This window comes from Cariama cristata, unplaced genomic scaffold (assembly GCF_000690535.1).
Source record: "Cariama cristata isolate BGI_N322 unplaced genomic scaffold, ASM69053v1 scaffold6158, whole genome shotgun sequence".
Classification (NCBI taxonomy): Eukaryota; Metazoa; Chordata; class Aves; order Cariamiformes; family Cariamidae; genus Cariama; species Cariama cristata.
Window position 1 is genome coordinate 1 of NW_009631552.1, and position 27,134 is coordinate 27,134.

At 37.2% G+C, this 27,134-nt stretch overlaps 1 protein-coding gene across 2 annotated transcripts; it reads left to right on the forward strand.

The window, feature by feature from the left end:
- The first annotated feature begins 6 nt into the window (after nt 1-6).
- RAB40B (RAB40B, member RAS oncogene family) lies at nt 7-27,134 on the forward strand. 2 transcript variants are annotated; one of them, XM_009705995.1, is made up of 6 exons: nt 7-74; nt 21,835-21,895; nt 23,843-23,903; nt 24,772-24,849; nt 25,334-25,556; nt 25,981-27,134. In XM_009705995.1, the coding sequence occupies exons 1-6, from the start codon at nt 71-73 to the stop codon at nt 26,250-26,252; spliced, it is 699 nt and encodes a 232-aa protein (XP_009704297.1). In that variant the 5' UTR covers nt 7-70; the 3' UTR covers nt 26,253-27,134. The 2 variants fall into 2 exon arrangements, with proteins under 2 accessions (XP_009704297.1, XP_009704296.1); XM_009705994.1 differs by lacking the exon at nt 7-74 and having other exon boundaries at nt 21,816-21,895; nt 25,981-26,868.

The following is a 27,134-nucleotide window of genomic DNA, read 5'->3' on the forward strand; positions in this document are numbered from 1 at the left end:
CGACGTGGGCAAGGGGGAGATCCTGGCCAGCCTGCAGGACGGGGCCACCGAGTCGCCTTACGGGTACAACATGGGTAAGCTGCATCCCCCCTCGGGAGTTTCTCCCGCTGTGATGGGGTGTCCCTGCCTGCTGCTCCCCTCTCCTCACCCACCTGTGCACAAGCGCCCCGTGTCCCTCCAGGCTCTCGGGATCCAGACGCGCGGTGAGGCTACAACCGTGCAGGAGGCAAAGGCCATGGTCTACTGTTTGCCAACTTGTCAGGCTGGGAAAGTAGTACAGCTAGGGCAATAGATGAAAACAACAGCCTCTGCAGGTTTCTGCCGATTTATGGAGGTCCCAGTTAGTACCAAAGGAGGAAAAGGATGTAGGCAAAGACGTGCTGAATGATGTTTGCTGTACATAGTTTTCAGAAAGGAGGTGGAATTGTTGTCGGGTTCTAAAATCCCATGTAGGCGATCTCATGTGCAAAACTATTTTTGAAGCTCAAGTTTAAGGGAAATGTCTTAGTACATAGAATGTAGTGATCAAGGTGATAGGATTTATCTTCTAGGAAGATAAATTATTTTTCTGTTGTCATTAGTCAGTAAAGGGAAATACTAATAGAAATGTTTTTCTAGTAAAGGATCCTAATTAAACAGCAAAAGTGTTTGCTGTGAAACTGCTTTCACTGAAAGAGCAGAAAAAGAGATTTATTTTTTTCTCCCTCTTTTTCACTCTCATGTTCTTAGTATCAGAAGAGTAGCCCTTTAAGATCAAGGTTCATGTTTGTAGTATGTTCTTTCACTTAAGCTTTTTAAAGGGCAAGACTGAAGAGCCTCATCCATGCCAGATATATTCTGTCTGCAGAACAGGGAGTTGTGAACACTGCAGACTAATTAAAAACTAAGCTAATGGCTCAGAGAAAAGGGGATTTCTATTTTCCTTTCCTCTCATTCTTTTCTTTTCACTCCCCCAATCTTGTTTGCCTAGAACATACTCTAGTTTAACTTTTTTTTTTCTCCTCATGCAAATCTATCATGTGGCATATTAAAAAGCAAGTTATCTTGTCAAATTACCTATTGCTTTAATGTACTGCCAGTCTGTGACTAGTTAATTCAGTGGAAGGTTTTACATTGACTTAGGATCTGTTATTATGTTGAGTTCACAGTACTGATTCATGGCAAAGAACTGGAGGGAGGGAAGAGAGTTCTCTGTACCATTGCTTATGAGTCAGACTGTACCTTGAAGGCATCACTGTACATTTTAAGGTGTTTGCTGATTAATTTTGCTAAATTACTCCTTGGGGTGTTGCAGTGTGTTTACTCTTTGTGCTCTTCAGGTGATTGAAGAAAAGGGACAGAAGGCTTGGGGAGAGTGTGCCTAGTCTGGCTCTGTTCTGTACACACAATCTAGTTTATAAATTCTTACGCTTGAAGGAGCACTTTAGTCTCCACTGTATCTTGACATAACTGAGAGAGAATGTTTGACCAGCTCCTGAGCTCATCAGTCTTCAGACTTTTACATGTAAACCTTGTGATGCTTGTGGTTTTGCTCTTAAAAAAATATTTAAGTTCTGTGGCTAACACTGTAACTCCGTGAATAGATTTCTTGACAGCCAAGAAATACAAATATTCTTTTTGAATTATTTTGTAAGTATTTAACATGCAGCGTGGAAATTCTTCATTGTTACTACTGACTTCAAAATGTATACATACAGGGTTTTACGTGTTATTTCATGGGTTGTAGTCTCTTCACCAGGATATTTATCAATCTGAACTATACAAGGTTAGGCAAATATGGTAATTCAGGACCTCACAAACTGCTATGCAAAGGTCACTGTTTCACAGAGACTGAAAGAACTTCTTAGCCTCGAGAAGATGAGCATATCTGGAGAGGGATATGAGTTACAAGAGGAGGGCAAATACAACAGATGGCACGGTAGTAAAATGTGGAAGGATTTTAGATTTTTAATTTTATGCAACTAGTGTCATAATTAAGAATTTATGTACATACTGAGCCTCAGTGTTTATACAATCATAGCATACTGTCTGGTCTGGTTTCACTTAGGAATGATTTTTAACTGTGAAAGTTCATAAAAAAATATTTTCTCACTCTTCAATTTATAATGTTCTTGAATGCATCAGACTTGAAATACTTTTGAACACTGCATGTAAGTGCCCAGTTTCTTTGGTGGTCTGTATCCAATATCCCTTCTCTACCTGTATCCCCTCAGCCTTTCCTACATCATTTGAGCATGGCTGCGTAGGATGCAGCTGTGAGGAATCTGTGCAGGCTCAGGGACTATGAACATAGAGATGCAGGGAGAGGGATAGAGCTAAACATCCTGTTGGTATTATGACTCATTTTCTAATTTAACTTGATTTAAAAGCTCAATAAACACTGACTTTTTAACCATTTTCAAGTCCTTAGTTAACTGCTAGGATCTGTCACTTTCATAATGTCAGCTAGATCTCTGATTTGGAAAGTCTAGTGGTATGATGGGTTCTGTCAAATTGTGCCACATGTATAAGCTTTGAAATGACAAAACTTTGTTGTGGAGCTTGATGAAACGGAACAGTTTTGAGATTACAATGGAAAAGGAGAGAGATGATGTGGTAAAAGGCAAGGGCATTTGAGGAGGGAAAGGAAGAGCACTGAAGGCCTTGAAAATGAGAACAAGTTTATGTGATGAAGCATGGGAATTTGGGCGGCTATTTAAATTTGTATATGCAAGAGAGACAGAATTTGATGTTTATTGCAGTAGGAAAGAGGTTACTCCTGCTGCTGAAATTTAGTAAATTGAAGGTGGGAATATGAATGTTGAGAAGTTTGGAGAGAACGAGCTACAAAGGGTGATCAAGATGAAGGACAGATGAGGCATTGAATAAGACCAGCTGTTCAGAGAGCTTAGCAGTACTGTGGTTAAAATGGAAAGATGACCCTGAAGTTACAGGGCTGGGTTTAAGAAAGGAGAGGAGTGCATTAGAATTGAGGAAGAATTTAGCTTTGATATAGGGTTCTTTCCTGTGCTAAACAACAGGAGGTATCACTAAGATGCACTGCAGTGCTTTAAGAAGTAGAGAGGCAGATTATTTATGAAGGAAGTGTGGGGAAAGACAAGGTGTTGAACAGAGTATGACAGAAAGGAGTGCATTAGAATTGAGGAAGAAAGGTTAGAATTTAGCTTTGATATAGGGTTCTTTCCTGTGCTAAACAACAGGAGGTATCACTAAGATGCACTGCATTGCTTTAAGAAGTAGAGAGGCAGATTATTTATGAAGGAAGTGTGGGGAAAGACAAGGTGTTGAACAGAGTATGACCCCTCCTTTGGGAAGGAAGAGAATCTAAATGAACCCCATGGGATATTAAGAGAGGTGGAAGAAAGGCTGAGTGAGGATGGACTCTTCAGCAAAGAAGGATCAAGGGGCTTTTGGTTGGTTGGTGTCTTCAGCACCATCAAAGACAGTTAAGCAGACAAGAAGAATGAAGGTAAAATAAAACCTGGAGTTGACTGCAACTGTCTCATCTCAACTCTGTGGGCTCAAGCTTTAATTGTATAAACCACAAATTAATTTTTCACAGGCACTTTCTTAACTATTCAAAAATAAATTTGCCATCTTTCACATTCCCAGGAAAATACGGCAGTCATATGTCTTACTATCTTTTGTCAGTACACAAAAATGATATGAAATCTGGAGATGGGAAGGAAAGCCAGCATCGTGTGATCAGTCACATCCCTGCAAGCTGCTGCTGGTTCACAAGGCGTGATTTGAAAGCATTTGGCGTAGTTCAGCTCTTAAGAAGGAGTACAGTCTCTTGGTCTCTGAATTTTTCTTAATGACGAAAGGGCTCTGGGTTGGAAAGAAGAAGGGAAGAAGCTTTGTTAATATAACAAAGTAAGAACTGCCATGGAAGATGCATTGGTGACCATGATTCATAGAGATAATTTAGAAAGCAGTTATCCTGGAGATGGGCAGGTAGGCAGTAAGGTTAGTTGTCTGGGTAGCCTGCCTTTATAGTTCTCCCACATCTTGCTCAAAACTGAAATTACAATAGCTTGGACACACTTGGTCTCTAACCTGGTAAGCAAAACTGCACAAAAATGATCTTGGAGAGCTGCAGAAACTTCGCTTTTAAGCATTTTGAATTTCTCATCAGAATAAATTCAGAGGAAATAATTGCCTCTAGACTAGAACATAATACCTTAGATGTGCTGTCGCTAGGTAGACAAATATTTTGATGTTTTGCACTAAGATTTTTATTCAGCTGGATTCTGGTTTTGCTTTCATGACAACATATGCTTGCAGTGTCATTGCTTGACACAGGGACTGAAAGGAATGATTGTTCAAACCTGTGTACTCCTACTCCTTTTCTTGCAGGAACATCAGGTTTAAACTGACAAATTGTCTCTCATCCTTTCTCACCTAGCAACCTCTTCATATCACAGTTGTTTGTCTTCTCATAAATTCTGTCTGTCCTTAGATTGAGAACTTTACTGGGGTATTGGTTGTCTTATGTGAATGCTTGAAAAGATCCTGGTGTGTAATACTTGTGGATGTTAATACGTGGTTGTCTTGATTGCTAAGTGGTTAGAACACAGGCCTGGAGCTTGGATGCCCCAACCTCAAACAGATCTGTTATGGGGAGAGCCGGATTACTCTTCGCGTAGGGAACATTTAGACTGGGATAGCTGTCAGCTGCTCGCATCCCAGCAGGCAAACTTACAGTTCACGGTGGCTCTTCCTGATAACTTAATACACAGATCAAAGCCATTCTGTGGCGTAAAGCTGCTGTAAAGAGGAGGGAATGGACCCTAACTAAAATAAGGAAACAAAAAGAAATATTATTAACACAGGAAATTGAGACGTAGATTTGTGAGCTGACTGTGGTTTCCTCCCCTCGCCCCCAACAAGACCAGGTACAGAACTAATGGAGGTAAAAGTCTTACTACAAAGATTTGATGTTAAGTTTCTCTGTTCTATCTTTATAAAACTGTGGGTTTGAAAATGTTACTTGACTGAAAGGAAGGGGAAATAAGTGTTTTGTTTTCCTACCAGTATAAAAATGAATAGGATGGGATGCTTATCACTGACTCATTTTGAAAGCCATTACATTTTCCTAAACACAACATGATATAAAGATTGCAGTAGAAACTAATGGCAACATCATTAAATTTCTCTGTTTCTTTGAACATAGCACCAGCTTTCAGGGACAATCTTCAGTCCATTCTGTTAGGTTTTCTCCAGCAGAAGAGTTATTTAAAGTTGCTGAGCACCAATGTCCATGAGTAAATAAACACCTTTTGAGGTTAATTATGCTTGCCTATAAACAAACGACTTTATCTCAGAGCACAAGGAGAGAAAAGATTGATCACTCTTAGCTGTCATGAAGTACCTTTTCCTAAAAGGTTGAATAGGCATGAATTCCCCCTCCTCCTTGAATTTTGTTAAAATCTAGTTGTATGCCCATTGATCTCAGTTCAAAACGATTTAAACTGCGTTCTTGTACAAGGAAAAGCAGGTGAGGTTTGATTTCATACACCAGGTTTAAGTGCCTAGAAGACATCTAGTGTCTTATCTCATTACTGTAGACTTCCGTGGCATGGGTGGAAATAGTTGCTTCAAATAGGGCATCTAACCTATTTTGGGATGCGTCTGTAAAGTACTAATAGATCCTACTTTATCTATGTTAGTTATGACTGCCCCTTTAATGTGTTATCTTGTAAGAGCTGTGGTTACTGCTGAAAGATTACATTAATTTTAAATTGTATTATGTATTGCATGTGAAGAAAGTTCAGTAAACAGAAAGTGCTTGCTCTTCCCCTTTCACTGTGTTTAAGAGAAAAATGGAAATAATTTCCCCCTTTTCTACCACCTATAACTGCATTTTGTCTCTTCCAGGTGACAGCACTATGGAGTAGCAATTGCTCTTAATAGGCAGTCAATTATGAGAGGCCTATGTTAGCTGAAAATGCAGATCCTGCTTTGACCTGATTCCCTTTAGTCTTGCCTTACTTATGATAGATACTTTCCATCCTATAAAAAAAAACAAAAGAAGAATGCTTATGATCTAAATCAGATATTGGCTTTGTTCTTTGCTTCCATTCATGTGCCTTTCCCCCATCCCCAAATCTCAAGTTTGGAGTCTCATGCTAGCTTTGTCATGCTAAGAATTGATACATGGCAGCGTACTTGAGTGACACCTTTTTTTATCTCTTTTTCCATATTCTTCATAAACAATGTGGTAAAGGAGACTGTAGCACTTCCTGTGATGGTCAGGTCAATCAGTCAATGTTGGGTTTTGTATTTGTCAGCGGGTCTTGCACATCTGTTGAAACAATGAATATTCACCTTGCTTGATTTAATGGAGCCATAGAAATCCTAGGCCTGCTTGGCACTGTATGAGTTTTTTATGTTTCTTCAACCTTTCATAAAATTAGTTTGGTTTTATTGCATATTTTCTTCTACTTGGCCATTTTCTTTGGTTTAATATATGAATAATATTTCTTTGTTTTAGTATTGTAACTCAAGTGTCATACATTCGTATCCATCTCATGGGCAAAAAGTGTTACTGTCTTACAAATGCATGAAGGTCAGAAGCTACGTCATCTTACAGTGAGGTTTTGAAGCCCACTTCATCCAGTAGGTTTAAATTATTTTTCTTCCTAGCTCTCTCCTCACCCAACCATATTGGAGGGGAAGAAAAATCACAACTGTGTGCACATGCACATACTCAAACCAGATATTTGTGCACCTTGATCTTTTCCAATAACTGGCCTTTATGTTTCTTAGCAAGGCCTATTCAATAACAACCACAAAAGACCAAACAAAGAAAATACCTAAATTTTGGTCAAGCATATTATTGTATAGTTTCAGAATGAAGAAGCCTTGAAATCTTAACATCATGTGAATGTTTTTCAGATTCCTGCCTAAAACCAACCTGTACATACTTGTCTGAATTTGATATCTGCTTTTGCTACAAGTAATACTTCAGATTGTTGAGGCAAAAGAGACTACAGCAATGGCTTACTTTCTTCTTTGCCTTTCTCATGTGCGTTCATTCAATGGCACTTTGTGCTGCCTGTCTCAGTTTCCCTTGGGCTACTGGTGTCTTCCCCCCGCTATCTTTTTTTTTTTTTTCATAAATATGAGGCAGTGGGAAAGACACTGTAAAAACAAAATTACCATGAGGCTCCCAGACAGGTGTGCAACATGAAAGACTAGGCTATTTTGAAAAGTGATCAGGCTTCAAGGTAATTGAGTCCTTTTAAGCTGCTTTGGCCTAACCAAAATTGTGTTTGCCTGTGCCAGGATTAAGTTTTATCCAATATGTTGGTTAAATTACATTTACATATTGCTGTAAATTTGGTTTTGTTCTGGGAGCTAAACAAGAATGGAAAATGGAATTAAGAATAGAAATTGGCTAACTTTAACAGTTTTATTTGTATCTCGTTTTATTCAACTTCTGGATTTTGTTTAATATGAGACTGAAAATATGAAACTAATGCAATATTTACACAAAATACTCAACATGGGCTAGTGTTTGTTGTGCTGGTTTTATTTAAGGATCATCTCAAATGTAATACACCAAACATGTTTAGTTTGAGCTTGCTATGCTTTTTTATCCACATCTAAATCTGTTGATACAGTGGAACACATCTGTACAAATAATTGTTCCTTTCTTCTATGTCTTGACGTGTTGTAATACGGAAGTATAAACTGGGCAAGCTAAGTAGTCAAATACTCCAGTTAGAGCTGCAAGTTCATAAGCAAGTGCAGCTGTTACAGATCAAACACTGATTTGTCAACATATACTGTATATTTAATGTCCACTCTTTCAGAAAGGTAAGATAAAATCATCTGTCAGTATTGACTGTAATTTAGTACCTACTCAGGGCAAAGTCCACAAAAATATTGGTGTTTACAACAGCGGTTTATGTGTCTAATTGTCACTCAAACCTATGGGAAATTAGAAAGCTAATTACTGCCAAGTTAGGATGTCATTTATGCACAGGAATGGAGGGGGTTTAAAGGTCCAGAAACTAACCTTGCTCACATCTTTACAGTAGTTTGTGGCATCTAAGAGATCTCTTAGGGTGGGTGGGATAAGCAGAAAAGAGAAAGTGTCACTTGGCACAGCTCGTTATTGCTATTGATGATAAAGTGTGTTGAAGAACAGCTGCCTTAAAGCTTTCATGTAGTACATACCTGCTTTTGGTATAATTACATTCTTGTTTGATGTGTTAATCAGACTGTTACTCTGACTGCATATTGGTAAAAGGAGTATGTGCTGTGTTCAGCTGAGACTTACTGGATCTGATTGGTGATTCTTTACAGGAGGCCTGAGTTTTTTGAATCCTAAAGGATATAAATCTCTAAGGAATTGGGACATATTCTGGTTCATATAGCGTTCAGACTGGCTGAACCAAATCTCTGACCTGTGCTCAAGGCAAGATGAGAATCCTCTCTAGGACAGAAAAGTAACTCTTCTCCAATGGGGGCAAGGACAGGTAGGACCTAGCAGTGAAAACACTCTTACATGCATACAAAAACGTTTTTGTCAAGTCAGTAGTTTTTTACTGCTTTGTAGGCATATAAACAGTGACAGTTAAGTATTTTGGAATCATGTTTGTTGTCAGAAGCAGGGAAAGCTATTTATTGCTCACGAGATGTACTCTTGTGCTAAGCTGAAAGCCAATGTAACAGCTTTGCTTTTTTTCTTTGTTGCGTGGGTTTTGCCATTGAAGGGTGCTGATATGAAAGCACTGTGTGAAATCAACAAGTGGCATCAGAAGATGGAGGTGATTAAGCAATAGCTGGTGAGCTTGAGGATGCTAGAAGAGCCAAGGCTGTTACTCCCGAGTTATCTTGGACATAAAAATTATTTGTGCAACATTGGATTTCAAAGTAGAAACTGGTAGTTTAATATGCAGAGGTGGAGTAACTATGATGAGAATTTCTGGAATGGAGACTTCCATGCATTTCAAAAAGTAACTGACTTCTCAGTTAAGAACATAAGAAGTGTCGTCTTGAGCTCATTTAGCCTAGCACTCTCTTAAAAATGGTAAGAGAGATGCTATTTAGGAAGAACATGCAAATCTGGCTGCTTTCTGAGGTCTGCTTCCCTCATGTGCCTGCCAACCTTCCTAATCCAATATTTGGAGATTTCGAATTCTTTGCAGCTACTTCGTTTATGAAAATGAGTAATCTGTGTGCTTTTTTAATTAAAAATTATAGTTGCAACTTTCTATGTATTTCTGTTAAATGCATAGCAGAATGGTTTCTTTATAAAAATTCTTTTCTCTTATGCTAGAGAGAGTGGGATTCTGTGACCTTCTTTGAAACATTCAATACCAACTAGTATAGACACACCTCTGGACTGCTATGAGCCCTCCAAAAAATGCAACTTTAAAATAAGATGTTGACTGATGCAAAATCAAATTATTTGGAGTTTCCCTCAATAAATTATTTTTAGGTCTCGGCTTCAGGTTCATATAACATAAACTCCCAATGGCATAAATGCCTGTTTTAATTGTGTTTGTTAGAATAGTGCATATTCTTTAAGTGTTCTTCAGTATACAAAACTCTGGAGAATGTTTTGTAAAAATACTTTCATTCTTGGATCAGAAGAAGATAACCTAGTTATTAAAAAGTTCCAGTTATTCTTGATATGTGGCTAGTTAAAATCCCGTGCGTGTGTGCAGATGTAAATGTAGAGGAGACTGAACATGTGACAAGGTTTAAAAGTGAGCAGCAGTCCAAGAGTGACACATTGGCACTCGGTGAATTGCAGCTGACCTTTCACACTTTCAAATGCAATCCAATCCAATCTATTTAATAACCATAATTTGTTTACGGTGTGGTGTGTTCTGGGCTTATGATTCAGATTTTACCTCTCTATTTTCCCCCAGTTTCTATATTGGGTATGTTGAGCACATCTTGGCAGTTAGTAACTCACTGTTATCCTCCTGCCATTGCTCTCATTTTTCATCTGGGCTACGACTTCATGCAAAGAGCCCTGCCCTGGCTTTACCAACATATCTTTCCTTGTAATCCCACATCAGCAAAGCTGGAATAGCAAGAATACTTGTACTCTGAAAAAATATCTTGAAGGAGCAGTCATAAATGTGTTTGAGGATTGTGTGTTTAATTTGGCCATTTTCATAGAAAATGAGCCATTATAGAAGTTTGGGTGAAACAGAAACTATTTAAAAAAAACCCAGTTTAATTAAAGAAAGAGAAAGGGGATAGGGGTATTTTAGTCCATAGGCTTCAAATCAAAATAATTCATCCATTCAAAATTTTAAGGACAAAAATGTGTTAATGTATCTCTTGTGCCCTTATACTTTGTTCCAAGCTGACTTTATGCAGTGCCTTAAAATGGGATATTTAAGAGCATGAAATATGAAACGGCTAGCTGGAAAACCCAGAAGAGACCCAGCAGGTCTGGCAGCCTTTTTAATGCGCTCTCAGGACTAAACTGAGGAAAAGAGGCTCGTGTAGCTGATGCATTCAATGGAATGATTGAGTCGGTATACTGCGAGTCTTGTGGTGCAAAATTTTTAACATGGATATCTGGATACATATATTTCCTCTTCTAATTGTTTTAGCAATCCCTGTACACAGTGTATGATCTCAGTCAGTCAGGACTTGGTTCTTCTAATCTTTCTGTATGTTTGCTTCGGTAAATTTGTTAAGTGAAGTTTGTGTAAAGCACAACCTTGACTTTTCAAACCACTTCTGAATTAGTGGATTGTGGTTTAACTTGAACGCATACTTTATCAAGTAGAAGCATGACAAATGGAATTTTAAAAAAGTTCATGACTTCTAAACTTTTAAATTGATTTTCTTTTTCAGTTCAGACAAGAAACACAGTTCCTTTTAGAATGATGTTAGTTGTGGAGCAAAGAAGATTCTAGAGTCCAAGAATACATGTGGTGTAATAATTTTTCCATATAAGTTCTAGGTTTTGTCTCCAAACAGTTTAATCCGGTACTGTTTGAGAACTATAGTTTTATAGACAGACTGACTTACCAATCTACACTGTATTTGTCTTCAACATCTGCAAGACAGGCTAGTTCAATGCATGAGACTACATGAAAAGTAATTACATAGTTTTTAAGCCAAGAAAAGTCTGCAGTTCTGACAAATGAAGTTTGGCCACAGACTAATAAGTCGCCTCTTTGGAGAAGAGAGAGACCTTTGGGCAGGTAACCTAAGAGCAGCCTCTCGGTACCCATAAGGAGGTCATCAAGAGGATAGAGTGAGGCTCTATACATGGGGTGGGAGTAAGAGACAACTGGTTGAAGCAAGAGAGGTGCAGAATGGGTAAGAGCAAAAACTTTTTTACCATGAAGACAGTCAAGCTGTGGAACAGGTTGCCCAGAGAGGTTATGCAGTCTCCAGACCTCATATCTGATCCTGTTTTGAGCAGGAGGTTGATGTAGATAACCTTCTGAGACTGCTCCAACCTGAAATTTCCTTTGATCCTATTCACCTGAAATCAGTTTAGTTTAATTTCTTGGAAAACTGAAACGAACTAAATGATGAATGGAACAAGCTTTGTATCAGTAATGTATAGTCTGTCTTTCTCCTTTAAATCTGAACAAAGATTGCTTGCTAGCATTTTGTGTTAATTTTTTGTCCTGGAAAAGCCGTTTGGTTATAACTTTGGCAACTCTTCTGCTGGAATAGCTGGGGAGGAGGAGAGAGGAAAAGTGTAAGCATAATCCAAGCCAGACTAAATTTCCTTCATTTTTCTAATCGAAGTATATGTCCGGAAGATACCTCATGACTTGGGAATTCCTTGAGTTAATGGTAACGTTGTCCATAAAGCCCATTTTACTGCAGCATGTGTTTCACTTGGAACTCTAAATTTAAGAAGCGTAGTTGGTCTTCTGTTGCTTGGTTTGGAGGCTAGATTCAAAGCTTTTCCTCTTCAAGTATCTGTGCTTTGGGAATGATGGCTGTATGTTTTCTGGATGATAGCTTTTAAGCCACAGTAATTCTTCAATAATGATACGAATTTTACTCTCTGGCATTTTTCAAGCAAAATTACTGCACGTACACCTACTTGTGATTTCCCACTTTGATCTTCAGTTCATCATAATGACAGAATTCATTACTTGTTCAGCTCAAAGAATTATTTTTCAGGTAACCTTTTTTTCCTCTTTTAACAAGCAGTTCTTTGTGGGGTGCAAGGAAATTATTGCTTTTTTTCTTTTCTTTTACTGCACTTGGTGACAACTACTGCTGTGACTTCTGGAAGTATTGATGGCATCCTGGAGTAAGCTTGTTGGATTGTTTTTTGTAAACCTTGGTTATAGCTTGCCATTTATCTTAAGTATTAATTACAGTTTTGTAATATATGGGAATATGCTTATGAAACAATTCTGATTTTTCTAATTGTTATCATATATTGATATGCTTAACTGAAAGTGGTGATTTAATTCTCTAGAATAATTTATTTGAGACTTGATTTAAAGCCTAGAGAAGTTTTGGAGAGGTTTGCAGCTGTCCTCAGTGAGTTCTTAGGCCTTAGCTCAGAGTAACAGTAGCTGGATGTTCTTGCAATTCTTCTCATGCCTAGTATTTTTGAACTTGCTTACTGCTAATCAAGTGTCAACACATAAAAGGTCATTGTTCTCTTTTGGAAAACATTGTAAAATGTGAAATATTGCATCTGGTTTTAATATTTTATGGTAGGTTTGAAGCTATTCTCCCTTGCAGATTCTGGCCACATTTCAAACCTAGTGTTTAAGATAGAAGTAAGGGCAAGTTCTTCATGGCTGTGTCCCATTTCTTTCTCGATTTGTAGAATTTTAAAAGATACATAACCTGCCTTCTAATCTTTTCCTCATGCATCAGGATGATTTGACCCCCACTGCTAAGTTTTATGATAAAGAATCATTAGATCCATGAAGATATCCACAAGCACTGAAAATATTGGACAATCATCTGTTTTATATAACTTATTCTTCTTATTCTACTTTTTGAGGGTCAGTTGTCTTAGCCTGAAGCTTCCCTTCACTGTACTTTCCATGGATATGCAGAGCACCAGATCATAGCTGTTGCTTGGGATACATGTGTATCTGAAGATGAAACAAAAAAAATCATGTTTGAAACTTTTATTTAATCGCAAGGAGTGTAGAGGTGGGACTGTGAATGATAGTCTGTCCTTGAGCACTGATGCTCTTTGAAAATAATGTAACTGAGTTTGTTAAGAAGATGGGATGGTTGTTAACGTGCCTGACATATGCAGAGGAATTCTCCTTGCAGTCCAGCTCTTACTTAGAGGAACTGATGAAGAGCAGCAGTGAGAAGATGGTATGGTAGAAGAATGTGGGGCTTTTCCCCCCCCTGTACTTATAATAGAGGTTAATTTCTAAATCAAATTCACTGGTGCTAGGTTATGGTTATCTTTACTTCGATATTAAATGGGCTAAAAGTTGAGGGCAATTCTTTTTATAAGATGCAAATCCTAAGTAGAAAAGAGCTGTTTTGAAATACTGTTGCTGTTTTATAACAATTACTATAAACCGGGAACTTCTTGATGTTACATTTTTTTATGTTGAGTTCTGTTGCAAAGAATTTGGAGAGACAAGCAGGGAAATCATAAAGCTAGTGTTTGTTGTTTTCTGCCAAGAGTGTGTTCCTTTCTCAGTGTAAGGAACTCAGTGATCCCCATTCGCTCTTAAATCATAATCTGACGTTACTGGCTTTAAATAACTATAAAAAAAACTTTGGCTAATAAATGCTACCAGTCAATAACAATCCTATGTCAATCCGTGTCCAGAGCTGTCAGTAGTTTTGAGGATCTTGTCTTTTAATATGAATTTTCTAGTCAAAAGCATGAGATGCAGTGTTGTGCATGAGCAGTTGCATCTAGGGTGCAGGAGAGTATAGACCTGCAAGGCACCAGAGGTGGTCTTCTGTGATCACTGAGCGCCCCAGGCTCCTTGTTTCACTTGATTCTTTCACATCTGTGGAAAAAAGGAACGAAGGAAAAAAAAAAAACAAACACAAAACACCTCACTGACAAGATTGCTGGGATTGATACACTAATCTCTTCTCAATGTTGCCCAAATTTATTAATAAAATGTACTGAAATAAAGGAAGAACCTTTTTTTTGTGTCACTAAGGTAATAATAACATTCCCTTTTCCTGCAGTGCTATTTATAAACAATAACATGTTTATCTATAGCAGCTTTCATCTGAGGATCTTAGCTGCAACTTGTAGTAAACACTTGAGTCGACAAGTTTACAGTATGCCTCCGATATCCTTTTCTTTTGGAGTGGAAGAAAGGAAATGATGAACTGAAGTGCATAGTTCCTGCTTCTTTCTGACCTGGGGGTTGGGAACAGTTCTCTTTCTTCTTGTAAAATAAATTTCTAAGGCCTTAGAGGCTATTTTGTTGTTGACAAGTAAATGTTAAGACAGAGGAGAATGAAATAAGATCTCAAGATCGTTATTTCCTTTCCTCTTCACGTGAATGGAAATGGATCGTTTACTAGGATTGGTTAAATGTTGATTATTAGCTGATGTCAAATAGTTTTCTCTTCTTTCCAAACAGTCATCTGCCTTGAATGTTTAGTTTTTATTTAGCCATCTTAGCAGAAATACTGCAAGCTAAGGCATGATTAAAAAAACCATGTGCTTAACAAGATGTTTGCATGTTCTTTTTGAGGAGGGTGTGAATTTAATGAGCAAATTACTGGATTGTTTACTTACTACTAATAATAGTAAGAAGATGAACAGAAACTTATTCAGTTACTGCTTCTGTAAATTAGTAGCCTAATTAATTTTTGAGGGTTTATATAGGTTTGGGGGTTTCAGTTGTTAATTTTGTTTTCAGATTAGTATTGGAAATATGCCGTAAAGTTGTGTCAAACTTGTTGCTCCCATACCATTTGCTTTGGTTCTAAGGACAACAGTCTGGACTAGAGTGAACTAGAAGTGCTCCGAGATCTTCAGATTTTAAGCTGATGCCTTAAAAATTTTGTAACTATGAAAAGCTTCTGTGTAATTATTAAAGAGCACTTCCTTTTTTTTTTTTTTTTTATTAAGAGTAGATTTCTTGTAAACTTAATTCCTTTAGACATTTAAAGGAAAACAGGTGTACTGAAGGATAGATTGTGATATTGGTGTGTGTCTGTGACCATAAACAAAGCTAAATATAAAGCTGAGCTTCCTGATACAAATAGCTTCTTATTAAAAATGGCAAAATTGTCACATCGTTGAAATGAGTGAGTTATCTGTGAGACTTTGTAATTGTGGTTTATAGCTTGATTGATGAGGTGATAAATACAGTCTAGATCTAAAATGTTGGTGTCTCTATTTCAATCTGAATAGGCAATCTGTGCTTTTCAAACAGATGGCTTTTATTGCAGTAATTAAGTGTAATGGAACAGACTGGAATTTGGAAGGTGATGGTTATTCTGAAATGGCAAGCAGAAGTCAAATATGACTGTGATATAACCTGACCTTCATGCTTACATATCAGAAGATGTAGTCCAGTTTTATTGCAAAGAGTTTTTATCGTTGCAGCATGATGTTGAAAACATGGGTCTCGGTTTTTAAAGCTTAGTTGAATTTTGAATCAAAAGCATGCTGTGGGTCCATTTGCTGTGAACGATAAATGAATAGAATTGGAAGTTGTGTCACTTGTCAAATATACTTGAAACAGTTACAAATGTGTTCTGAAGAGAAATGTTAGACCTTAATTTTATGTGTATATGAAAAGCTAGATAGCTGAGGAAGCTTAAAGTGGGAAGTGATGGAACCATTGAATTTTCATTATGCCTGTGAGAAAATGGTTTTAAGCTGTGTCTGAAACTTAAAACTGTGGGTTTTGAAGTGCAGTCAACAGTCTTTGAACCTTAAGGATGTTTTCAGTGGACTCTGTTAAATACAGGCCCAGAATCCCACTGAATATATACATATATATTTATTTGTAGACACTTAATTATTGGGATAGAAACAGCGTGAAGGAGATGTTCGTATGTGTCTGAGATAACTATTATTGAATGGTTAATTTGGACAAACTGATGGAGTGAATGATTGCTGGAGAAGGTATTTAATGTTGAAATCTCTGGCAGGCAGTCAGGCCATGGAGACAGGGAGTTGGAATGTTTTATTGCTATTATTATTTGTTGTTATTATTATTTTGAAGTAGTTAGATTCTGCTTTAATTAAATCTGAAAGCTGCTAATCTGACATCAAGTATCCACAAGGAACAACATGCTTTAAACTTCAAAGAAAGGACACATCAAGAGAAATAAGTAAAAACAATGAAACCAGTTCATGTAGTATTTATGAGCTAAAACGTAACAGAGCACGAGGTTCAAAGATAGAGAGTCATGTATTCTGTACTTCCTCAGGTATTAAAAGGGTTGGTTTTAGGAGCATTTCTAAGACAAATGTGCCACTGAAGAAAATCTTTCAGTGCTGAATTGGTCAAGCACAGCTCTGAAGAATCTAGTCTTAAACTTCTTGGGCTTTTTCTCATTTTTCTTTCTCCTCTCTCTTATAACTTATTGAAGTTGAAACACAGATCCAAAGCAAATGCAGAACAAGCTCCAAACCATTAAAATATTAGGCTAACATCCAATTCCTATGAAAAATTTTGAGGGACAAATCTGGATTTTAATCGATGTCATATTATCAAGATAGGACCAATGGTTGGTCTGTAGTCTGTTCCTTCAAATTTCATTCAGGTGAGTCAGTGTGGTTTTTACTGCTGCAAAGCTAAACAACTGGCTGTTAGTTACACTGTAGGTCATTGAGTCTCAATTATTAAACTGAAGAGAAAAGATTTTTGGTGTAAATAATGTTGCCTTTGGTGGAACACAAAACAAGCAACTTAAATGGCTGAAGGATTCTGCCCTAAAAATACCCATCATAAAACCCAGAAACTTTGATATGCTACTTGTAAGCTTCAAGAGAAGCAGAAATTCAGAGGGAAGCCTTAAAATAATCAGTGTTGACATGAATGCAGTGTGGTCAGTGAAGCACAAGTGATAGGGTGGGAATGGCTGCAAAGCATTGATGCAGAGAGGATGGCTTCCTATTTACTGCAGTTGTTACCAAACAGCTGAATGGTTTTTTGGGAATCTTACTACATTCCTGGGTTCAATAATATTTCTTTCAGTTTTCTATCTGTCCATTTTGTGTTTTGAGAAGAACAAAGTCTATTACAAATCAATTAGATTTAAGCAATCCAAACTCTTCAGCAAGGATAGTTGCTTGTTTCAGGTTCATTCATTTCAGTTTGTGCCTTTAGGTAAATAATTTTTGTTAAAAAAAATCCATGTGAAAGTATTAAGCACTGGGAAGTTTTTCTGGTTTACTTCCAAGTTGATTTTTTTTTTTGATTTAGCAGCATTTTTCTTCCCTTTCTTGTATAGAGATGCATTTTACTTGCATATCCAAACAAAGCTATTCTGTCTTACTAAACGAGTGAATAATATTCTGGAAGGACATTTGATTTCTACAACAGCACAATCCACATCTGTTGGTCTCATTGTTACGGTTTCATGCTGTTCCTGATGATTCATGGTAAAAAGCTTGTTGTTTTGCTTCTTAATCAGTGGCAAATGCTAATTGCAGAGGTGTTCAGGTTATATTATCAACTGCTTCTATCTGTATAACAGCTGAAGAATAAGGAAATTTCTGAATCCATCTCTTCTTCAAAAATCTTTCGAGAAACCCATAAGATGCTTTAATAAACAGCAGCTGGTAATAGTATATTTTTCAGACTTGTGCATGTCATATAAAAAAAGTGTAGTATTTTGCATTATGTGTGTGGCTAAACATGAGTGACTTGCAGTAGTTTATGGTCTGTGGTGCAAAGCACAGTGCTGGGTTTGTTCAGCTGTGTATCTTCTAGCTATGCAATACTAATTTTCTATGCTTGGCATGCCTTTTAACAGAATGATGGATGTCCATTCGCTGCGTGGGATGTGTCAGTGTTTGCTAAACATGGTCTGTGCCTCTTCATTCACTTTAGATAAACTAGCGGAGGTATTTCACCCTGTGGGAAATATCAGTGGTAGAACAGGATGCTGGAATGAGTTATATGGTGTTATGCAGGGTTTGTTCTGCATGTTTTATGTCTTCAGGAATTTCTGAAATGATGAAACTTGGTCTTTCAGTGCACAAACAGTGTCAGTGTCCTAGTCTGTGCAGTGTCCCAGGATTTTGTCTGTAGGCTTAGGTTTTTTTAAAGTATTATTATTTTCTATTTGAACTTGTGGTTTGTAGATTTGACTATTTCCTAATACTGCTGGAGAACTGGAACACTTTGGCCACTAAATGAAAATAAGTCTCCCAAAACTGGTGGTAATACATCGGGAGTTTTGGGGGTTTTTTTGTGTATGTGCATTTCCAAATGTACGGATAAGAACCTGAGTTAAAGGCAGAAGATGCTTCAATTCACACTTCTGCAGTGAGCTAAAAGCTTGAAGTGCCTATTATTGCTGTCCCTGGCCTTTCAGCTTGGTGCTTATCTGGGAACTGTGAAGTTGGCATGGCACTGAACTGGTCTCTGATTCAAGTTGGAATGATCAGAAGCATTTAACTCCCTTGCTTTGCTGCAAGCAGAGAAGAAGCTATGTTAAGGAATTTTATTTTTTTTTTTACGTGATATACTCTTACTTGACAGTAGGATGTGTTCATCAGTTTGTAAAAGTGGGAGTAGCGAACCCATATGTTGATGTGACTCAAGGGAACTATATTTCCTAATACCGTGTGACTTACCATCCCAGTGCCTCGATCTTCCTGATCTTCTTACTTACTTGGTCTTCATATCACAGCAAGGCTGCTTCTTGGGCTTGCTTTGTATCATCTCTCTGGTCATTGCTAGCTTCTTCCTTACCAGGATCTTGGTACCAGGCAATTTCTCTTGGCTTCTTATTCTTAAGAAATTCCCTTGCTCTCAGAACTGCAAATCGCCATTTCTGTAGGGCTATGGCAAGGTGACTTAACACTCCTCTTGTTCTTGGCTTTCAGATTGGGCAGACAGTAGCAGTTGCTACTGCTGCTGGAAATGACATAAACCATGTAACAATTCATAGATAAAAATATTTTTAATCAATAGTACTGCAGTGCAACTATCCTTCAAAAACTGTTGTTTTCAAATCTCTTTCAACTTATAAAGTTTAAAGCTGTTTTAACTCTACTTACAATATCAGCAAATACAATACAGGAGTGAAAACAAATTCCTAATATTGCTATGAAAGTTATTTCAATATTTAATGTACAAATGTACATTTTGGCATGCAAGAAGCCAGGAAATTAGAGAAGTGAGGTTATTTGTACTAGAGATAAAGAACTTGTTTCACTGTGTCCTTTAGGATTTATGTTACAATAGGTATCCTACAAAAAAAAGGAAGGGATGCTATTGTGCTGTGTAAATAACAGCATTCAGCGTCCACCAGTGTCTGTTCTGGAGGAGAAATTGGTGATAGCTGTGTACAAATGAGTTGTCTTGAGACTAAAACCAGGAGATAGCTGCATTGGGTAACAGTGCACGGGTCTCTGGGCAAGAAATTATCCTGATTTGTAACTAGGAAAACATTTCCTGGAGTAGCGCATCCATACCTCCTTTTCAAAGAGTAATGGCTTGTGATTATAACTTAGTGAATTCAAGTTTCCGGTTGTTTTCATAAAACAGGCTCAAATTTTGTTTTCCTCAGATAGCATCTTACATGTGACAAATACCATTTGAGCCGTTTAGTGTGGTGCAAATTTTAGAAGCAGCACAAGCAAAGCATTTTTTTCTTTGCCTATGGCTACAGGGGGAGCTGACTCAGCGGACAACCGCTACCTTGCAATAACTTCTGTTTGGTAATTTAACATCTGTTCTTTATTCCAGACCTAGTTTTACAAACCCCTTTTCTTGTGGGAAAGGGAGGTGGGTAAGGCTTCCTTTTCTGTGTCTGCTTATTTATGCCAGAGGCTTTTAAACCTCTTTTTTGTATACGAAAATGGAGGTAATGGATTATCAGTGACTGCTTTAGGGACCTCTTCATGATAACTGGCAGCAGCACTTAGCAATACTCTACCGGAGGAGCAACAGGAATTCCATTTTGTTCACTTGCTGACAAAATGTATTTTCAGGCAAAGGGAGCAAATCTCCTGCATGGTAGGTGTCTCCCCAGAGTTGTGCTTGCAGTTGAGGCAGGTTTTCATTTGTTGTTTATGTGCTGTGTTACGCTATGCTTTTTCTTTGAAAGTGTGATATAAGTAATTGATACATTTTCTTATTAAACTTTCAAACTTCTCTTTCCCCCTTGGAACAACAACAAAAAAATCTTATTGGTAAGCTTTTGTTATGTTTATCAATACTAACATTGATATATAGGTTAATTTTTCTTTTGTTCTGAATGTTGATGCCACCCATAACAATGGATCTTACGCTTACAGGAATATCTTCAGCACTGTCATCCGTGTTCCTCTGGAATCTGAAATATTAAGTAGTAATTAGGGCACTCTTCTGCAAGCATTTGTTTTTCCATGTCAACATGTTTTTCTTACCCCCTTGTTTTGCTTATGCTCAGAAAACAAAGCATGTCTCTCTTTTTCAAGGTACAAGTCTCATACATTTCAGTACATTTTTCAGAGCTAGTTTCCATCCTTTTTAAACTTCATTTGGAGGACTCTATGAATAAATGTTCAATTCAAGAAGTTAACTATGACACAGCAAAGAAAACATGAGAAAAACGCATTTACCAGTGAAACTGTGTTGCTCGACTGAACAGTGTGAATACCGAGTGCACACTTTTTAAATAACGTTTAATAAAATAAAAGCCTCTCTTTCTTTTAGTGTTTATAATTATGCAATTTGTGGATCCAGTACTGAAGCACAGTGTTCATAAGCCATTGACCCTTTCATGGTGGTGGATATTTTCAGGGGTCAACCGCAGCTACACAACTGCTTCTGATTAGTTTTACCTAATGTAATTGAAACTAACACACCTATTTTGCCCAAGAAAACAGTAATGCTAGATTTGAGCTTATTTTTACATAGCTTAATGGCTTCCTGAGGCATGTCAGGTTAGCAGTAAAAAGGTAATATTATGTAACACTGAAGGTTGTTTGCAAAGACAACAAAATGTACAATAAAGATGTGAGCTGGGGGGGGGGGGTGTATAAGTAAGCTTACAATACATACTTCCCTTAAACACTGCAGTACTTCTTCAGCTCATCTAATAAGAGATATTGTAGCTCAACCACAAGGCCTGGGCATGTTATGGGAAGGAATAAATGGAACCTGCCTGCGTTCTGCTGGACGCTAACTGCATAGGGCTTTTGGGCAGTGAAGGCTGTTATCGATGCGAATGGGAAAGGCTGGAAGACAAAAGACAAGCTGCTTCTTGCATCATCTGCTGCTGTTATATGAGGGGTATGTGTGTATCTGATGTAAGAGCTCTCTATGAGTTAGAGATTAGAAGGAAGGAAGAAATAATGGAGGCAGTAAAGCTAGGGAATAGAGGAAGAGAACAGCATTTAGTCTGCAAAGTATCTACGAGAGAAAAGGCAAAGACCTAGTTCTACCATCTTTTGTGAAGAGATAAAACTCTTTATGCATATATATTCTCATGATAATGAATAAAACAGACTGTTTAGCAACCTGAAGGGAGCCTGAGACATCTGCTCGGAATGGGTCAAGCTTAAGTAACATGACAGATCTTTGTAACTTTATATGAACAAGTTGTTCTTACCCATATGCACTTCATAGAGTACTAATGGAAAATAGCTTTCTTTAAGGTTGACTTCTTTGAAATCTATAACTCTCTGTGTGTATTGTTCACATGCAAGCTGCTCTAAGATTTGCATGACTGTCTTCCCCACAGGTATAGATTATAAGACTACAACGATTCTTCTGGATGGCCGACGAATCAAGCTACAGCTCTGGTAAGTGCGTGCTCCACCTTTTGAAATATAAATTATGAGGAAGACATAAAAATGCAATTCTTGAGGGCAGGAATTCTCCTTTATGCTTTAGAAATATTTAGTCAACTGAGGAAGAGTAAGCCAGGCAGCTAGCCCTTTGAGTAAGTCACACTTTCTCTTTACCTTCATTTTGCATCTATTTCCTGTAAAATGGGGGACCTTACAATTTCTCTATGTGAGATGCATAACAAATGTGGAAGAAAGGCACAAAAGATTACGAGTGCCTTCAAGATAGATTCAAAGTGCCTTCAAAGATTATAAAATATACTGGTAATGAGAACCTTGAGAGTACCTTAGCATACAGTGATTGTATAGCAACATCCCTTTGCTCAATTTATTAGTAGTAATGGTTGCCTAAATAACCACAGTATTATAAAAAAAGAAAAAGCAACATTATTGCTCTCATAATTTAATTGATATGCAATCTGTTGTGATTTGATCTTTACAAAAACGTGTTGAGAACAAATAAAATTATTTTGCAACAAATATTTTTCCTGTAGGGCCAAATATTTGGTCTGTCAAGGTGCTTTTGTGTTAAGATTGTTTGAAGTTGGCAATCTTCTGGTTCATTTAGAAAGACTCAGCAAGTGATACTACTTGAAAAAGGCAGCAACATTACTGCCTCTTAAATACATTGTTTTCCTCAAAAAAACTTTCCCTAAACTCATGGCTAAAAGAGGGAGAAGTAAGGTCAGTGCAGGACAAGAAGGAGATAGATAAAGTGTGATTTTTGAGGAACCATAATCTGGATAAATCAGAGACAGGTTCTAGGAACAAGCAGTGTTCAGCTAGAGTAGAGAATTGGAGGTAAAAATGAATTATTATGACTATATCCTTTTCCTCCTAGAATTAGACAATCCTGTGCCATTTCCATCTTTAAAATTAATTTTGGTGTTTATTTTTATTTGAAACTTTCTCAATTACTGGAGTTAAATGCCTGTGTGTCAAAGTTAAGCTATTTTTTAATTTATTCTTCACTGGTTGTTTTTGCCTTTATGATTTTCAAAATAATGTTTTGAATGTTAAATGCAATGATGGATAATAGTACTCTGCCATATGGTATCTTCATTACTTGGTATTTTGTTCACCTGCTTTCTTTTTCTTCTTCTGTCTTCCACTTTATATAGCTTAGCAAAAATACCACAGAAAGCTTATCTGAGAATCAGCCAGGAAGGAGATGTTTTAATTCTTTTTGAGAAGGGCAAGGATATTCTTTGGACTCCTTAAAATAACAGATTGGAAATGTTTCGACAGTTGACCATATACAGACATATGTGCCTGGCATCTGAAGATCTGTAATCTACCTCAAAGTCTTTATGGAATTTTGCTTCTTACCATGATCTTCACTATAAATTTGATTTTGCTTCTAAACACTTTATGCAGTGATTTTTTTTTTTTCCTTTTGGTGCATGCTTTTCTAAAAATCTGTGCTGTCTATGACTCTGTAGGGATGCCTTCATCATACTAGACTCGTGATGAACTACTGCTGCTGTAATCAACAATTTACTGTTTTTCCATTAGTTTCCTTGGTGATAGCTATTGTTTCCTCCCACTTTTCTTTTGCTGTGAAAACAGGATCTTTCTTCAAGCTGAACTAAATGCAAAGCCTAGTGGCACGTGTACACTTGAGTAATAGCCTTTGTTTTCCAAGGGCAATCACAAGAGTAAAGTTTGAAGTTCTTGTCCTCTTATCCTGAGAAATCTGAGAAATGTAGAGGAAAGGGCAGAATGCCAGTGGGGGAAAAACTGCTGAGAGTGAGAAGCGCTCTTACACGTTACTGACTGCTACTGCATGACTAACGGAAGAAGAGCTGATACTGATCAGTACAGATGAGTTAGTCTAGCTGAACTCTTAACACAGGAGGCCACCTACTTATTTTAAAAATATATATGATTTGTTTTGTTTAGGGATACATCAGGGCAAGGGAGATTCTGCACCATATTTCGGTCTTATTCAAGAGGTGCTCAGGTAAGTGAAGTACAGCTTTTCTAGTAATGGTTGTTGGATGAATGAAAGCAGAGTTAGCAAACCATCATGATGGCTTCTATAGCTCACTTGTAGATTGCATGCAGATTCAGTAATAGTCTGAAGATAACATGAAACATGGGAATTAAGAAGGGGCAGGATTTTCTTTTGGGAAGGGGAAATCCAGGAGATTGAAGTTGAATTGGTAAAATACAGTGATAGATATTCTTATGCCTTCGTGTTGATTACCGCAATAACTTAAGCATGTTATTGTACTTTATCAGGTGAAAGCTGTGCTAATACTACTTTTTAAAACTAACTGTGAAGTAAGAGAAATTGGTAACATAAAAGTGTTGACTAATGTGAAAAATACAAACATAGTCTAAAATGTGATGAAATGTAATGACTAGTAAGGAAATTACTTTTTTTTTTTAAAAAAAAAGACACACTAAAAGTCACTATAGCTTCAGACTTTAAAGTATTGCTATAATTCATGACGTGTTTCTGATGAGTTGCATCTGTTATGTTCCAGAATTGCACAGAGCATTGAGTCTTCAAGCTACCAAATGTGATCAAAAATATTTATTTGCTATGACTTGTGATGTGTGTATAATCAACGAAACTTGTCCACTATAAAAAGAAATATTTACCAATAAATTAGACCGTAAAAGTAAGTCAGGGTTTCTGCCCCTTAGCTGATCTGTAATCTACAGAGAGATGGGGCTTGGTTTCACAGGATGCTGAGGTTCTGCTCCATTGAGCAGTTGCTCAGCATCTTACAAGATTATTTCAGATTTGGAGAATTTATAGATAGTATTCCCTGTGTTATGCCTCTGTTAAACTTAGAATTTTTAATTTTTTTTTAATACAGGGAGTAATACTAGTGTATGATATTACAAATCGTTGGTCATTTGATGGAATCGATCGATGGATAAAAGAAATAGATGAGGTAAGGTACAATCCCAGAGTGTCACTAGTCTGTAACAGTTGACTAAGACTGACTGCTTATGATATTTTCTGCTGTTTTTACTGGCATTTGCAAGCAGTGCTTATTCAAGTTATCCAAGATGCCAAGTTTACTGTTTTCTTTCTATGCTTATAATGCTAGAAAGTTGGAAACATACCAGCTACAGTGTCTGATTTCGTTAGAGGTGTTGATGGAGAGCATATGGAGGGCAAAGATTTGATATTGTAGTCCCACTCTTGCTGTAGATTTGCCACATCATCTGTGCAAGCCTGCCTTCTCTGAGGAAGGGATGATTTTAGATCAGAGAATCATAGAATAATTATAGCTGGAAGGGACCTCTAGAGATAATCTGGTCCAATCTGCCACTTAGTCTTTCAATCTCAGAAAAAGCTTTTATTTGTGTTAGTTGAGGGAAGGGGAAAAAGGAAGCCAAACTATTAATTTGTTATTGCTTCTCTTTGTTCAGCATGCTCCTGGTGTACCAAAAATCCTGGTTGGAAATCGCCTTCACTTAGCCTTCAAGCGCCAAGTGTCTACTGAACAAGCACAAGCCTATGCTGAGAGGCTGGGCATGACTTTTTTTGAAGTCAGTCCGCTTTGTAATTTCAATATCACAGAGTCCTTTACTGAGCTAGCAAGAATAGTATTGATGAGACATGGAATGGACAGGCTCTGGAGGCCGAACAAGGGTAAGTGATGTACACTGAAAATGTGTAAATTTAGTCCTAGCTAAGGTTTATGGTTCATGAATATAAAATAATTTTCAGAAACTTTAACCCTGATGCAAAAACATCAAAAAAGAAGAATCAGGAATCCTGTACAATTTGCTTTCTATACAGAAAATACATATCTGCAGGCATAACCTGTTCTGCTTTTGTAGGGAATAACGTATCTTTCCTAGAACTTACATGCTCAGTCAGCTAAGTATTAAGACATAAATAGGAAACAGAAGCAGCAGATATTTTGGATAATGTATATGTGGGAAAGGATGTGGGAGGAGAAATGAGAATTCATACTGGAAGTACAGAGTGCATGCAGAGTGCTGGGTATGCTACTATCATGTGGCTGACAAAAGCATGCTATTATAATGCAAGTTTTATGTCTGTTTTTAAGTACTGAGTCTGCAAGACCTTTGTTGCCGTGCCATAGTTTCCTGTACCCCTGTGCATCTGGTCGACAAGCTCCCTCTCCCTGTTGCCTTAAGAAGCCATCTCAAATCTTTCTCCATGGCAAATGGCCTTAATGCCAGGATGATGCATGGACGCTCGTACTCCCTCACATCCAGCAACATCAATAAAAGGAACTGCTTAAAGAAAGCTAAAATTATCCGTCCACCACAGAGCCCACCAAAAAACTGTACGAGAAACAGCTGTAAAATTTCTTAAGCTCTCTGTGGGAAAAGGAACCTGGATGGAATGCCCTCATGTGAAGCGTTGAACACAAGGACTCCTTGTTTAATGGTTGAGCACATTCTATGTATGTATCACACTACATAGACAAAAATAAGAAAAATAAGTCTTATTTTAGAGCTTGCTCACTACAGTAATGCTGCTTTGGAATGAATGACATGTTCAGTGTAACTGAAAGGATGTAACATTTTTGCTGTTGGATTTTCATACTGCATTTTAGTTTCTGATGTGCATGATGCCATTGTTTTTACTAGTAGATGTGTTTTCATATAGGGGATAATTATAATTATATTCAGTTCTTAATTCCATGAAATCTGGAAAGTGACTTACTGTGTAATTGTATACAATCCTGTCTTTTTGCAGACTATTCAAAAACATAAGAGAGTCATCAGTTTGCATATTCAGACAGAGGTTTTTAAATGCAATGTATCGTATACATTGTTAAATTCTACAAATAGCGTGACACATTCTAGTAATACTGCAATTGTGCATTTGGATTTTTTGTAAAGCTTCCTTGATAACTTTGAAGCACTAACTTAACTAAGCTAAAAATGTATATATAATTATTATGCACATACACAACAAGGTTTTGACCCATTAGTGTATGTAATAGATTTGATAAAGTTTTTGGTATGTTATTTAATACTTTGGGGAATTAATTTGTGGTTTAAATACTTATTTTTCTGTAAAAAAAAAAAAATAAAAAATTACATTTTATACCACTCTACAAGAAAGTTCTAGGAGGAAAATGCCAAAGACACTGTGGTAAAGGAACATGACTTGAAGAGCTGCTTTATAAGGCAAGAACACTATTTAAAAAATAAATAAATGTTTCTGGAAAAGAAATCATATTATGCC

Bases quoted from the DNA above. Each gene is read 5' to 3' on its own strand.
- RAB40B (XM_009705994.1), top strand. From the start codon at position 21,816: ATGACTGTCTTCCCCACAGGTATAGATTATAAGACTACAACGATTCTT. The intron at 21,896-23,842 runs GTAAGTGCGTGC...TGTTTTGTTTAG, and splicing joins CGAATCAAGCTACAGCTCTG to GGATACATCAGGGCAAGGGA. The intron at 23,904-24,771 runs GTAAGTGAAGTA...TTTTTAATACAG, and splicing joins CTTATTCAAGAGGTGCTCAG to GGAGTAATACTAGTGTATGA.